The sequence below is a fragment of the Nomascus leucogenys genome, chromosome 15 (assembly GCF_006542625.1).
Source record: "Nomascus leucogenys isolate Asia chromosome 15, Asia_NLE_v1, whole genome shotgun sequence".
NCBI lineage: Eukaryota > Metazoa > Chordata > Mammalia > Primates > Hylobatidae > Nomascus > Nomascus leucogenys.
In genome coordinates, this window is record NC_044395.1 from 67,559,020 (window position 1) to 67,573,049 (window position 14,030).

At 42.0% G+C, this 14,030-nt stretch overlaps 1 protein-coding gene across 1 annotated transcript; it reads right to left on the reverse strand.

The window, feature by feature from the left end:
- Positions 1 to 10,714: 10,714 nt before the first annotated feature.
- MRPL17 (mitochondrial ribosomal protein L17) lies at positions 10,715 to 13,179 on the reverse strand. Its single transcript, XM_003254871.3, has 3 exons — positions 12,018 to 13,179; positions 11,638 to 11,706; positions 10,715 to 11,297 (listed from the first exon to the last, which is right to left on the reverse strand). Exons 1-3 carry the CDS (start codon positions 12,189 to 12,191, stop codon positions 11,013 to 11,015), a joined length of 528 nt encoding a protein of 175 aa, XP_003254919.1. The 5' UTR covers positions 12,192 to 13,179; the 3' UTR covers positions 10,715 to 11,012.
- Between the last annotated feature and the right edge of the window lie 851 nt (positions 13,180 to 14,030).

Sequence of the window (14,030 nt, forward strand, 5' to 3'; positions counted from 1 at the left end):
TTGCTGAGTTGTGTTCAGGACCCAGCTCTGTTGGTGCCAATTCCAGTGGTTGTTGATGCTTCTTGTTTCTAGGAGTGTTTAGTGAAGAAGGCACAGGAGTAGAGAAATCTGGTGATTAGTAAGTAGGTGGGAGAAAAAGACAAGGGGTTCAACAGGGCATGGCATGAGAATGGTGGTGTTGGCTCATGACATCCAGGCTGAGTTGAAAAAGAAGAAAGGCCTGGTACACAAAAGGATAAAAGAGAGAGTCCAAAGGACTGGAGTTTCAAGAGGTTAGAGGTTTAACATCTGAGTGTAAGGGGATGAGGGAGCCAGAGACAAGAAGCTGGGTTTACAGAGTGAGATTCTGGAGGGCAAAATTTCAGGGGTAAAGCAGATCTCATCATGAAAGGGCCAGAGGCCTGGTAAACAGAGTGGGCTGGTTGGATGGGTTACTGGAGGTGAGGACAATGTAGAACAGTAGGGCCAGCGACTTGGATGGAGCAACTACATGGATGGAGCAAGCACATGGATGGAATGATAGCAGGTCTTGGGATGGTGAGCAAGACTCTGAGACTAAGACTTCACTGAATCTGTGAGTGATTAGGAGCTGTCTTCTCCCAACCCCAAACTCCATTAGCCCAGCATGAATGAACCATCCTGTCATTAAAAAGGTGGGACGGGGAAGGGAATCTTGTTCTCGAGTGTTTGCAGAACTTCTTTAGAGAGGTCTTTACCTTCCTGTATTTGCTTCTATCTCTGCCAGCTCCGTATTGACTACTCAGTCAGGTTTTGAATTCATGTTCTCTCAATCTTCTCTAGACCATCCTGTTAGGTCTCTGACAGAGTTTAATGATTCTTTTTTTTTTTTTTTTTTAAACTAGCTGTGGAGTATATACTGTGCATGCTTTCTCCTGAAAAGTAGATATGCTTAAACTGCAAGCTCGCCAACTGACTTCCTGCTGGTTGGGCTAACAGATGCCCTAGGATCCTTATCCCTTAGCAGCTAAGGCCAAGACCATTAACAGGAAGTGGTACAACCAACGTCCTGAGTCCCAAAAGATAAGGGACTTTACACAAAATGGAGGAGCTAGGGAAGCAACAATAAGGAATGAGAAGAAAGCTCCCTTTCTTCTTGCTCTCAACCCAAGATTTTGGATTTTTCCCTCAATTTACACATACCCTTTAAGTGTCTATCTGTACAACTAAATGACCTTGCAAAAAAAAAAAATCCCCAAAATGGACTTTTTAAATGTGACTCCCTTTCAAGTTGCTGATGTGTCTCTGCCTCATCTTCCCTTTTCATGGTCACCAAACTTCTTGAGCTGTATTTATGGTTTCTGCTTTTGCCCCTCTCAAGAGACAATAGTGAATTGTCAATAGCCCCTGTCAATAGTGAATTCCTAATTTCCAAGTCCAATGGCCAAAGATAGTCTTTAAACCAATACTCTGGAGCCTGGCCAATGTTAGCTTCTGAGAATACAAAATTAACTATTGTCTGCCCCCCAGTAACTCACAATCTACTGGGGGAGATAGACTCAAATTGACATTTTCAACACTCTGTTCCTCTGGATTTTGAGACAGCAGTGTTTTAGTTGTAGTGCTCCTTTTCAATCCCCTAAGAGGGCTACTCTCTCTTTCTCTGTCTTTCTCTCTCTCTCTGGCCTTTGTATGTTGGCTCTATGCTAGGATTCTTTTTTTTTCTTCCCCTATATTTCCTGTCTGAGAAATCTCATCTAAACCAATTGCTCCATTTCCCATGTATGTGTGTATGACTCTCAAGTTTGAATTGCTAGCTTACATCTATCCTCTGAGCTCCAGAACAATTGTTAACAAGACAGTTCCTTAACATGAGTATATTTACAACCAAGTTCATTACTGTAACTCCTTATCTACTTCCCCTATTACTTATCCTCATTCTCTGTGAATATGTGAATAGAATTTCTCTACCCAACTACCCAAACAGAAACCTAGTGTTATCCTCGACTCTTAATTTCTCCTCCACCTCATGCAATCACATACAATGTGTCTAGTCTATTCTACCTTTTCTATGGCTGTTTGTTCTGTCAGCTTCTCTAGGTCTTCCCCGTTTTTGGCCTAATCTAGGTTTCCAACTCCCCTTAGACTCCTTAACTAGCTTCCTATTTGGTTTACCAGCTTCTAATCTTTTTTTATTTTTATTTTTATTTTTTTTACCAGCTTCTAATCTTGTCTCTCTCACCTATCTTACAGTATGATGCAAGAATGATCTTTCTGAAATGTTAATCTTATCCCTCCTTTCTCCATTTAAAAACACCAGTGGCTTCCCTTAGTCTTCAGGATAAAATCCAAACACTTTATCATATCTTACAGGGTCCTTTGTAACCTGGTCTTGCCTGGCTTTCCAGCTTCTCTTCCTTTACTTTTTCCTCAAATCTTAAATCCCTGCCGTACCAAATTAATTGGAATTTCTCAACCACTCTATACCATTTCATAATTCAATGCATTAATACCTGCAGATCTTGCTGCATGGAATGCCCTCCAAACTAACTTCTTTCCCCAATGCTTGATGAGTTCCTAATCATTCTTCAAGATTCAGCCCTAGCATTGCTTCTTTTGAGAAGTTCTGCATGGACCACCTCCTTTCTTGGTACTCCAGTAGGCCTCAGGTGCAACCATGTTCATAGTACCTGTTTTACTATGTTGTACTTATTTATGATCTGTCTCTCTAACTGGTCTTTTGGGCCTTTGAGGGGCCATTCCTATATTTCAAAGCATAGTGCTTTGGAGGGAGAAGAAATATGCTTGCTAAGTTAACTGATTAATTATTGAGTGCCTCCTATGACAAAGAAGACACATGCTGGGTACTGTGATGAATTTTGCAGGTTCCCTTTCCTCTCTTAAAAACTTCTCAGTCTCCTTCAAAAGTTCTCTATCCTGTCTGTTCCCTACTGCCTGACCTCAGCCTCCTCTTGCTCTACATATATACTCTGAGTCACTCTATCCATTTATTTAGCTTTAATTGTTGACAACTCCCAAATCTGTTCTTCCAGCAAAAACCTCTTTCTCAAGCTCCAGATGCTTCCAGGCATCTCAAATGCAGCACATATGAAACTGAACTATCTTCTTTTTCTTTTTATTCCTCCTGGGATAAAAGGAGAAGATAATTGTAGGAAAGGTTCTGAAACCATTTTAAGGAAAAGTAGTTAGAAATTAAGCCAGGACAATGTCATTAAGTCTTCAGTGACATCCCTAGGTACAGCTTTTGTGTTTTCATCTCCTTTTGTGTTTTCAAGTGAATGGCAGAAAAACCCTTTAACGCTGTGCTTCCCGTACTGAGCTACACAGTGGTGTACCAAGGTACATATGAAACCACAGTGTAAACAAGGCTTGTCTTCCCAAGACATCAATTTTGATAGAAAATTGTGTGTGTTCATGTGTGTGTGTGTGTGTGTGTAATGTACAATATTTAACTTGTAAGAATTAAAAACATTATTTTTCTATTAAACAGATATGTTGTGGAACAGAATGCAAAAATGTCAGAAAAGTTTAAAGTCCTTTCCTGGAAATGTAAGCACACAAACCATTTCTATTATTAAGATATCTCAGATTTAACTACCAAATTTAAGGCCGGGCTCAGTGGCTCACGCCTGTAATCCCAGTACTTTGGGAGGCTGAGGCAGGCGGATCACCTGAGATCAGGAGTTTAAGACCAGCCTGACCAACATGGTGAAACACCGTCTCTACTAAAAATACAAAAATTAGCCAGGCCTGGTAGCAGGCACCTGTAATCCCAGCTACTTGGGAGGCTGAGTCAGGAGAATTGCCTCAAAAAGCGAAAACAGAAACAAAACAAAACAAAAACCTCAATAACTAACAAATTTATATCCCAGAACTAAAGGAGAGCTACACTATGCCCATGCATTTAAGAGCAGAGAGAGGAAAGCCTTAAGGGTACAGATATTATCCAGGCATGAACAATAGGGAATCAGCTTTGCAGGAAGTTCTTTTTTAGATGAAGAAGGAGGAAACAGGAGAAGGGAGGAGTCAGTGAGTCCAAAAGACAGAGCTAAGCAGAAGAACTCAGTACAACACACTGATTCATTCAACAGACATTTAAAGATGTCTATTTTGTCTCATGTTCTTTACAGGGTGGTGGGAAAAGTGAATTAGATGTGTTTGTGCTCTTAAGTAGTTCACTATTTAGTAATGAGTGCTGAACAATATAATTATACCGTTGTTGTAATGAAGCATGTATAATGTAAAACTGGACTGCAAAAGAAAACAAAGAAAACAATCCTGTTTATAATAGCATCAAAAAGAATAAAATCTTAAGAATAAATTTAACCAAGGGGGTGAAAAATCTGCACACACACACACACACAAAGATCTATACACTTGTATACATATGTAACAAACCTGCACGTTGTGCACATGTACCCTAAAACTTAAAGTATATATAAAAAAAGATCTATACACTGAAAACTATGAGGCACCAATAAAAGAAACTGAAAAAGAACAAATAGCTGGAAATACATCCCATGTTTATGGACTGGAAGAATTAATAATATTAAAACGTCCACGTTACCCAAAGTGATCTACACATTCAATTCAATCCCTACGAAAATTCCATGGCATTTTTCATAGATGTAGAAAAAAGTCCTAAAATTAGTACAGAACAACAAAAGACTACAAATAGAATAAATAATCTTGATAAAGAACAAAACTGGAGGCATCACCTTTGCTGATTTCCAACTACATTACAAAGTTACAGTAATCAAAACATTATGTACCATACTGTTTTGCATGTACAACTTAAACACAGACACACAGACCAATAAAACAGGATAGAGGTCTCAGAAATAAACCTATGCATATGTGGTCATGTGGTCAACTGATCTTTTTTTCTTTTTTTTTAATAGGGTCTTGCTGTGTCGCCCAGATTGGAGTGCAGAGGCACAATCTTGGCTCACTGCAGCCCTGACTTCCCAGGCTCAAGTGATCTTCCCATCTCAGCCTCCTGAGGAGCTGGGACTACAAGCACACACCACCACATTCAGCTAATTTTCTTGATTTTTTTTGTAGAGATGAGGTCTCCGGATGTTGCCCAGCCTGGTTTCAAACTCTTGTGCTCAAGTGATCCTTCTGCCCTTGCCTCTCAAGGTGCTGGGATTATAGGTGTGAGCCACCATGCCCAACTGGTCAACTAATCTTTGATGAGGCACCAAGAATACACAATGGGGAACAAAAAGTCCCTTCAATAAACAGTGTTGGGAAAACTGGATAGACATATGCGAAATGACAAAAATGGACTTTTGTATTACACAATATAAAAATGAATTTGGAATGGATTCAAGACTTCAATGTAAGATGTGAAACTGTAAAACTCTTAGAAGAAAACACAGGGGAACAGCTCCTTGACATTGGCCTTGGCAATGATTTTTCAGATATGACACGAAAAGCATAGGCAAGCAAAATAAAAATAAACAAGTTGGACCACATCAAACTAAAAGGCTCTGTACATCAAAGGAAGCAATCAACAAAATGAAAAGGCAACCTACCGAATGGGAGAAAATATTTGCAAACCATATCTGATAAAGGGGCTGATATCCAAAATATATAAGGAACTCACACAACTCAATAGCAAGAAAACACAAAAAATCTGATTTGAAAATAGGTAAAGGATCTGAATAGATATTTTTCTAAAGAAGCAATACACGAAAAAGTGTTCAGCACCACTAATCATCAGAGAAATGTAAATCAAAACCATAATGAGAAATCATCCCACACTTGTTAGCATGGCTGTTATAAAAAAAGATAGGGGATGACAAGTGGTGAGGATGTGGAGAAAGGGGAACAATTGTACACTCTTGGTGGGAATGTAAATTGGTATAGCCACTGTGGGAAACAGTAGTATGAAGATTCTTCAAAAAATTAAAAACAGAACTACCCTATGATCCAGCAATCTCACTTCTGGGAAACAAAATCAGGATCCTGAAGAGAGATATCTGCATTCCCATGTTCACTGCAGCCTTATTTACAATAGCCAAGATACAGAAACAATCTAAGTGTCTGTTGATACATAAATAGATAAAGAGAATGTGGTATATTTATATACAATGGAATTGTATTTAGCCATAAAAAAGGAAATCCTGCTATTCATGACAACATGGATAAACCAGAACATTATGCTAAATGAATCAGTTAGACACAGAAAGAAAATTACGTATGAGCTCATTTATATTTGAAATGTAAAAACATTGAGCTCATAGAAACAGAGTAGAACAGTCATTGCCAGGGTCTGAGGTATGAGGGAAATAGAGATGTTGATCAAAGGGTCCAAACTTTCAGTTATAAGATGAACAAGTTCTGGAGATCTAATGTACAGCATAGGTGGTGATGGATGTGTTAACTTAAAAAAAAAAAAAAAAAAAGAAATTGGATCACTGGAATAGTGCTGAGTTTTGCTTGGGTAATTCTGTCAACACTTTACAAAAAACGCAACCTTTCAGCTTTTGGCTAGTCTTGGAAAACTTATAGGTGTTTTCTACCTGTGGGTTGGTTAGAAATATTCCAGAAAATTGGAATATAAAATGTGTGGGAAATGAATTAGAAATATGCTCACATTCTTGACAATCATTATAAGCATTCAAGTTCTGGAAGAGGAAGGAGACCATTTCTTTTGCTTGGTATACTCAGTAGTGTAACTTAACCCTATCTCTGCATGTGGTAACATGTTTATTGTTTGTAAAGCTCAGCCAGAGAGTTGAATATGGCATGGATGTAGCTTACTCCTCCTTATTTAATGAACATTTGTTGAGCACCTATTTTGTATCAGGCCTTATGATAGAGTTATCGAGTCCCAGTCTCTGGCTTCAGCAGTTTGGCTGAATGAAGGGATCAGTTAAGTAGACAGGCAACTAGTTAGGTGAATGCCCACAGGATTATAAATAACAGTACACAAGAGAGGCCTGAGCCCATTTGGAGGGTGATGTGGAGTTTGGGGCCTCAAAAAAGTGACTTCTGAGCAAATATTTGAATGACAAGTAGGAGTGGACTTGAAAGAGGGCAAACATTATAGCAGAGGGAACATCATACACCAAGTAGTAATATAGTCAGAGAATAACAAGGAGTTTCTCATGAAGGGTGGCTGCAAATAGTGGTAGGAGAGGAGGCTGAGAAGTGGCCGGGACCAGGTCATAGATGACCTTTGTGTCATTAAATGTCTGGATTTTTATCCAGCGAAGGCAATGGTTAATCACTGGAATACTGGTTATGAAAAGTGTTTTTCAGGCCGGGCGCGGTGGCTCACGCTTGTAATCCCAGCACTTTGGGAGGCCGAGGCGGGCGGATCAAGAGGTCAGGAGATCGAGACCACGGTGAAACCCCGTCTCTACTAAAAATACAAAAAATTAGCCGGGTGTGGTGGCGGGAGCCTGTAGTCCCAGCTACTCAGAGAGGCTGAGGCAGGAGAATGGCATGAACCCAGGAGGCGGAGCTTGCAGTGAGCCGAGATTGCGCCACTGCGCTCCAGCCTGGGCGACAGAGCGAGACTCCATCTCAAAAAAAAAAAAAAAAGAAAAGTGTTTTTCAAAGAGTACATTATAATCCATTAGTGGGTTGTAAAATCAATTTAGTGAATTGGGGCCAGCATATAAAAGGTGAACAAGTAGAAAATACGAGGGTAGATCACATTTGTAAAGGTAAATAACATTTTATGAAGATTTTGTTTCAATCATTTATGTTTATGAACAATCTGTTCTGATGTAAAATGTTTTTTGACCTGTAGGTCACAGTCACAATTTTTGAGAAGCACTTGTTTAAAGGTTCAGTGGTACACAAATTATCAGATTACTTTTAGTAGCAATTAACAGAAAATTCAGATCCAAATGGGAATAATCACTAAAAAATATTATTATTCCAACGTAACTAGGATTCTAGTTTGGGAGCTCTTGGTGCTGTAGTTTTAGTTGTTCTAATCTGCCACTCTCAGTGTTATCTTCTGCCTAAAGCCAGTTCCCCAGTGGCACTTAGAATAACACGCCAATTTGTTCATCTAGGCAGAGTAGAGCCTAGATTCTCACTGCCTTAACTTAGTCTAGGCCTGTCCACTACAACCCATTCAGGAACTAATCTACTGTAGGAAACTGTAATGCAATGTGGCAAATTCAGTGTATTATCGAAACATAAAGCACCTCAGTTGACGAAGTCATGAATTTAGCTGTGGGGATGGTTGGGGAGCCACCTAGGTGATACCAAAAGTTTGTGTTTAAGTTACGTAGGTAAAAGGGAGAAGGCTCTCTGCACGGTAGGGACTGCTTTAACAAAAGGTTGTGGACAGGGGAGCTGTGCACAGGGAAACATCCAAAATAGGAACTTTCATGCTTCTAGAGCATAGCATTTAGAGGCAAAGGAAGTAGTTGGAGTGATGAGTAGATGCCTGAACAAGGACAGCAGTCATGATAAGGAATCTGGACTCTTTCCCGTAGGAAATAAGCAACTGGAGATCATCACCAGGGAATTAAGATGATCAGATTCCCGTCACTACAGCCAAAGTGTAGAGGGAGGTAAGTCAGGAGGTTGTTGCAGTAATCCAGGATACAGGTATCTTGGATTTCATATTAGGGAGCGAGTTGACTGAAGATTTGAGAAGCATTATGGAAATAAACATGACTTGTTAATTTCAGTGTAGATGAGGTTAAGGAAATAATCTCTGACTTTTCTAGTCATCTCCCCAAGATATCAGGCTTACAGTGTATTAACTGTAAAGCCTAAACTTGTTACCTTTTGAGAAAGGAGTGATCATTACTTTGTCAACCTTACGGTAAAGAACTGGAGCCCAAGATGGTGGGAACCTTTGAGAGTGGTGCTCTTGGGTTTGGAATGTATTAAAGAGGTGCCTAGATGGACTTGGGGGGAGCAGTCCACTAGTTGAAGAAAAGTTATTTATAAGCCAGATTAGTAAAATTCTTTTTTTTTTTTTTTTTGAAGACAGGGTCTCACTCTGTTGCCCAGGCTGGAGTGCAGTGGCACAATCTCAGCTCATTGCAAGCTCCGCCTCCCAGCTTCATACCATTCTCCTGCCTCAGCCTCCTGAGTAGCTGGGACTATAGGCACCTGCCACCACGCCCAGCTAACTTTTTGTATTTTTAGTAGAAACGGGGTTTCACCATGTTAGCCAGGATGGTCTTGATCTCCTGACCTTATGATCCGCCTGCCTTGGCCTCCCAAAGTGCTGGGATTACAGGCGTGAGCCACCGCGCCCCGCAGTAAAATTCTTGATGCTGTTTACTTTCCTTGTGTTATCCCTGAGCCTTTAGCAAATGTTTTAGGATTCATGTACTTTCATTTGGACCAAAACATTAAAGGGGAAGTAGTGTCCTTTGAGGCCACTGTGGTAGTGGCAGTAGCCTGTTATTGTGAGCTCATTGATGGTACAGGTTGTTTCTTATCTCTAGTCTCTATTAGACGAACAGTGGATATTGTATCCCTTCTGCCAAAATTGATGCTGGGAACTAGCAGATGCTCAAAAAGCATGTAGGGAACTGTTGGAAGTCCCAAAGGGAGATATATTTCTGGGGTCTAAGAGGAAAAGCTACAGGAGCCCAGCCACAATCCATCTATTTAAAATAAAGATGTGGTTTTAGGGAAAGTGGTTTCTCTAGAAGCCAGGTATGACTGCTAGATATCTAGCTAGGGTGGATATTCATGCTAAGACAGAAGAGGGGTATATTTTTTAGCAGAAGCAGAGTTGTAGCTTTATTTCATAAATGTTTTGAGTGTCTACTATATTTCATTTAAAATATAAGAGCTTTCTGGCTATAGTGTGAAGAACAAACCAGAGTAGAGAAAAAGAGATAAAGAGCTCTGTTGGAAGTAGACGAGTATGACTAAGGCAGCTACAGCTAAATTAGCACCAGAATAGTTTGTTCTGTCACTGAAGCCATGTCTGCTACACCAGTGATCCCTTTACCCTTACTCTTACTTATTATCTCAGACAGTAGATGGGTTCAGTGGGCCAAATACACTCAGAAGATAGAGCCTAAGATAAAATGTCTTCTACCTACTTTACTGGGGATATGGCAATTATCAGGCACTGCTATCAAGTGTTCAGACCAAGAGTGATGGCTCCTTTCTAAGTCTTTCCATAACTACCACCCTACTAAAGCCTCTGAACCCAAGGGAATGGCAGCTTGGCTGTGCCAAGAAAGGGGCTCCCAGCTTCTCACATTCTGAAGCCGGATTTCCCTTTTCTGAGTTCCCAGAGAGGCCAGATTTGACAACAATAAAAACTTCCAGGAAATTCCCAGGAGGTTTAATTTCCTAATCCTTCTCTCGCATAGACACTCTTTCTTACCCCTTACCCCAACAAGAGGAAGGAGCTTATCCCGGAGCCCAACATCCTCTGCTGAATGTCTCCACCCCTTTGGCCAAACTGGTGGAACATCTGAGTTCTTGGGTCCTCTCCTCCCAGGCCCACTCAGGGGGTTGAAGGGAACACATTAAGGTAATGTGTGATCCTGTCCCCTGAAGGTTCGTGGGGTACTAGATTGTTTAAGGAAGTTTCATTTGCAGATTGTCACTCCCCTACCCCTGTCAGGAAGTAATCTTTCTCTAAGAAATCCCAAGCACTCATCTCTAGGAGACCAGATGTCAAAACACAACCACTTCTGGCAACATTTGGAATTATAGGATGCATTCCCATGTAAACTGGCATTAAGAAAAACAAAATTGCACTAACCAAAAATAACCCAAATTTAAGGACCAGAAGCATAAGCCATGAATTTACTATCTCAGGTGGACTGAGCATTTGGATAATTCTCATTCTCCAGAAATCCCACAGGAAGGAAAAAAGAAATGAATTTATATATATTCATATAAAGACTTTTATCTATCGTGCAAAGATAGGGTCATCTGGCTCCCCAGAAGGTTCTCAACCCCATCAAGACTGTCCATTTTACATCTCTAGCTCCAGTTCTTCTCAGAGAGTAAAAGCACTCCAAAGGCCTGTGATCATGGGTACTGATTAAGGGCTGCAGACTCTTCAGATCCAGTTAAATCCCTGGTGTTTGAGCTGTGTGGGAGCTGTGGTTGCTTGCTTCCTGGCTCTGGCTGAGGTCCTGCCGCAAACCCTGCAGCAGCTGGTTTAGGAGTGTAAGGTGGCTGTCTCTGCGAGGCAGAGGCAGGGGTGGGAGGCAATTCCCTTTATACTCGATCACTGCCATCTTGGCCCGATCCAAACTCCGATTTGGAATCTGCAGCATTCTCGTGTAGCCCCCATTTTGATCTTTGTACCGAGGGGCCAGTACTTGAAACAGTTTTGGGATCAAATCCTTCTCCTAGAGGGAGAATTATCCAAGAGACAGCAGAGTCAGGCAAAACCGCAGAGGCATTTAATTTTACACCACTCCCAAAGGTAAGGTCCATCCACACATAGAAAGACCTCCCTCTCCCCTCGCCAATCTGGCAGAGTCAGTGTTACACAAAGGGGTCGTTTATAGACAGTTGTGCAGAGGTATATTCACATCGACTTCAACTAACTTAAGACAGTTTCTAATTTAGTTAGCAACACTGGCCCATAAGTGAGTACCCAAGTTTAATTCTGCCGTTCTCCTTCTTCCAACCCCCACCCCCAGGGAGCAAAGAGTGGGATTTTGAAAGCAGATAGGACGCACTCACTGTGAGCCAGAAGTCAGCCATGCGCATGGCTCGTTCGTTGGTGTCTCCCAGCTTCCCATAGTCGATGAGCTGTGAGGACATAACATCACAGATCCAACCGAGCAAGAAAACAAGGTGCCAATCTAATTTCTCTAATGCCGGACGGCAATCCATTCTTTTCACTAGCAAAGCATCTCCAATCTACGCCACCCCAAATCCGCAGCCCTAACACTCTTCCATTAGAGGCGATGGAGGGGCGGGTTCAGCCCAGGTTTCTAGGGGACTCAGACTTGAGTCTGGGGAATGGTTTACCAGGTTGGTCCCAGTCCTTTTCCACTTGCAGCCGGCTCCGCCCCCTCAGACCAGACACGCAGAGTGGACAAGAGGGCCCCGCTCCTCACCTTCTCCGCGTAGCCCCTCATCTCGTCCACACGCGCCCATGGTGCCTCGATGCGTTCATGCCGCACCAGCCCTGTGAGCAAGTTCCGCAACAGATGGATGCGGGACTCGGGACCGAGGCCCATACGGCGAAATACGCGGCCATGGGAGATCGCTGCAGCGACCGACAGCCGCATGTTTCCAGCTTCTGCCCGCCCCTTGGAGGCCGGAACTGGAAACTGGAAGGTAGACCGGGTGGAGGCAATTTCAGGGGACGCATGCGCCTTAGCGCGGAGCGTGGTGAACGTGTTTGCGCATGCGCATCAGAGCCTGCCTCGTTGGCAATCTCGGGAAGGGCGGAGAAACGGTGTTGAGCTTTTCCAGAGGCGGCGAGCTGGGCGGGCTTCAGGCAACCAGAGTGATCTGTGGCGGCCGAAGAACCAGGCGCCCCCTAGTGTGGCATAAGCAGGCCATCGGGTTTGTTTTTGAGCTGCGTCAGCCAGTGGCATTTAGGGCGATGGGACGCTCCGCCGCGGAGACTCCTGGAAAAGAGAGCGTCTGAAGAGAACGGCACCCGGAGGGTTCGGGGTCCTGCGGGCTGACGGCCCTACCCGGTCCAGCAGTGGCCAGCTGGCCTGGTTGACACCTGTACGCATCGTTTTTAACACAGTGATTTTCAGTAGTAATGGTGAAATGGATAATAACGATGCCCGGAAAAGAAACGCAGATAATGAAATTTTTCTTTTATTGAAGTAATTATTCCAGTTAAAAAAATTACAGCACTAAAGGGAAAAGTAGTTGATTGTTTTTAATTACACCAGTGTGTTTTTTTAAGGGGAAAAAACATACCTACACACTTATGTGTTAATGAACAATAAGATTATAGTTTGTTTTTGAGCCTTAACATCTGCAAATTGGCAATGACTGTCAAAATTATTCCTTGTTATAGGTTGAATTGTGTCTTCCCCCATGATTCTTCCCGTCACCAAAAAGCTATGTTAAGTCCTAACCTGCAGTAACTCAGAATGTGACCTTATGTGGAAACAGGGTCATTGCAGATGTAATTTGTTAAGATGAAGTCATACAGGCATAGGTGGGCACCTAATCCAAAATGCCTAGTGTCTAGATAGATAGACACATATATACGTACATACATATATACAGGCCGGGCACGGTGGCTCACGCCTGTAATTCCAGCACTTTGGGAGGCCGAGGCGGGCAGATCACCTGAGGTCAGGAATTCGAGACCAGCCTGGCCAACATGGCGAAACCCCGTCTCTACTAAAAACACAAAAATTAGCCGGGCGTGCTGGCTCATCCCTGTAATTCCAGCTACTTGGGAGGCTGAGGCAGGTGAATAACTTGAACCCGGGAGGCAGAGGGTTGCAGTGAGCTGAGATCGGGCCACTGCACTCTAGCCTGGGCGACAAAGTGAGACTCTATCTCCAAAAAAAAAAAAAAAAAAAAAAAAAAAAAAAAAAAAAAAAAGCGTATGAAGAGACAGAGATGGACACAGGGTGATGCTGACCAGGTAAAGAGGGAGACATACAGGGAGAAAGCCATGTGACCTTGAAAGCAGAGATTATGGAGTTAAGCAGTTGCAAATCAATGAATGAACACCAAGGATTGCTGGAGCACACCTGAAGCCAAGGGAAAGGTATAAAACGCATTCTTTTTCAGATCCGTCAGAGAGCATGACCCTGCTGCTAACACATCGCTTTCTTACTTCTAGCCTCCAGAGCCACAAAACAATAAATTTCTGTTGTTTTAAGTTCCACAGTTTGTGATAGTTTGTTACAGCAGTCTTAGGAAATGAATTCACTCCTCTTTACATGTACATATTCAGTAGACGTATAGATTTGTCACTGTCAGCTTATAGGTGACTAAAGAACATTTATTTGCTAATTTTAATTTTGAAAAGTTTCTTTAATATGAAGGAACAAATATGCAAATAGGAAAATTCATGAACAAAAAATACATTGACAGAGATTTATACAAATCACACTTCACAATTAAAGAAATTTACAATAAATTAC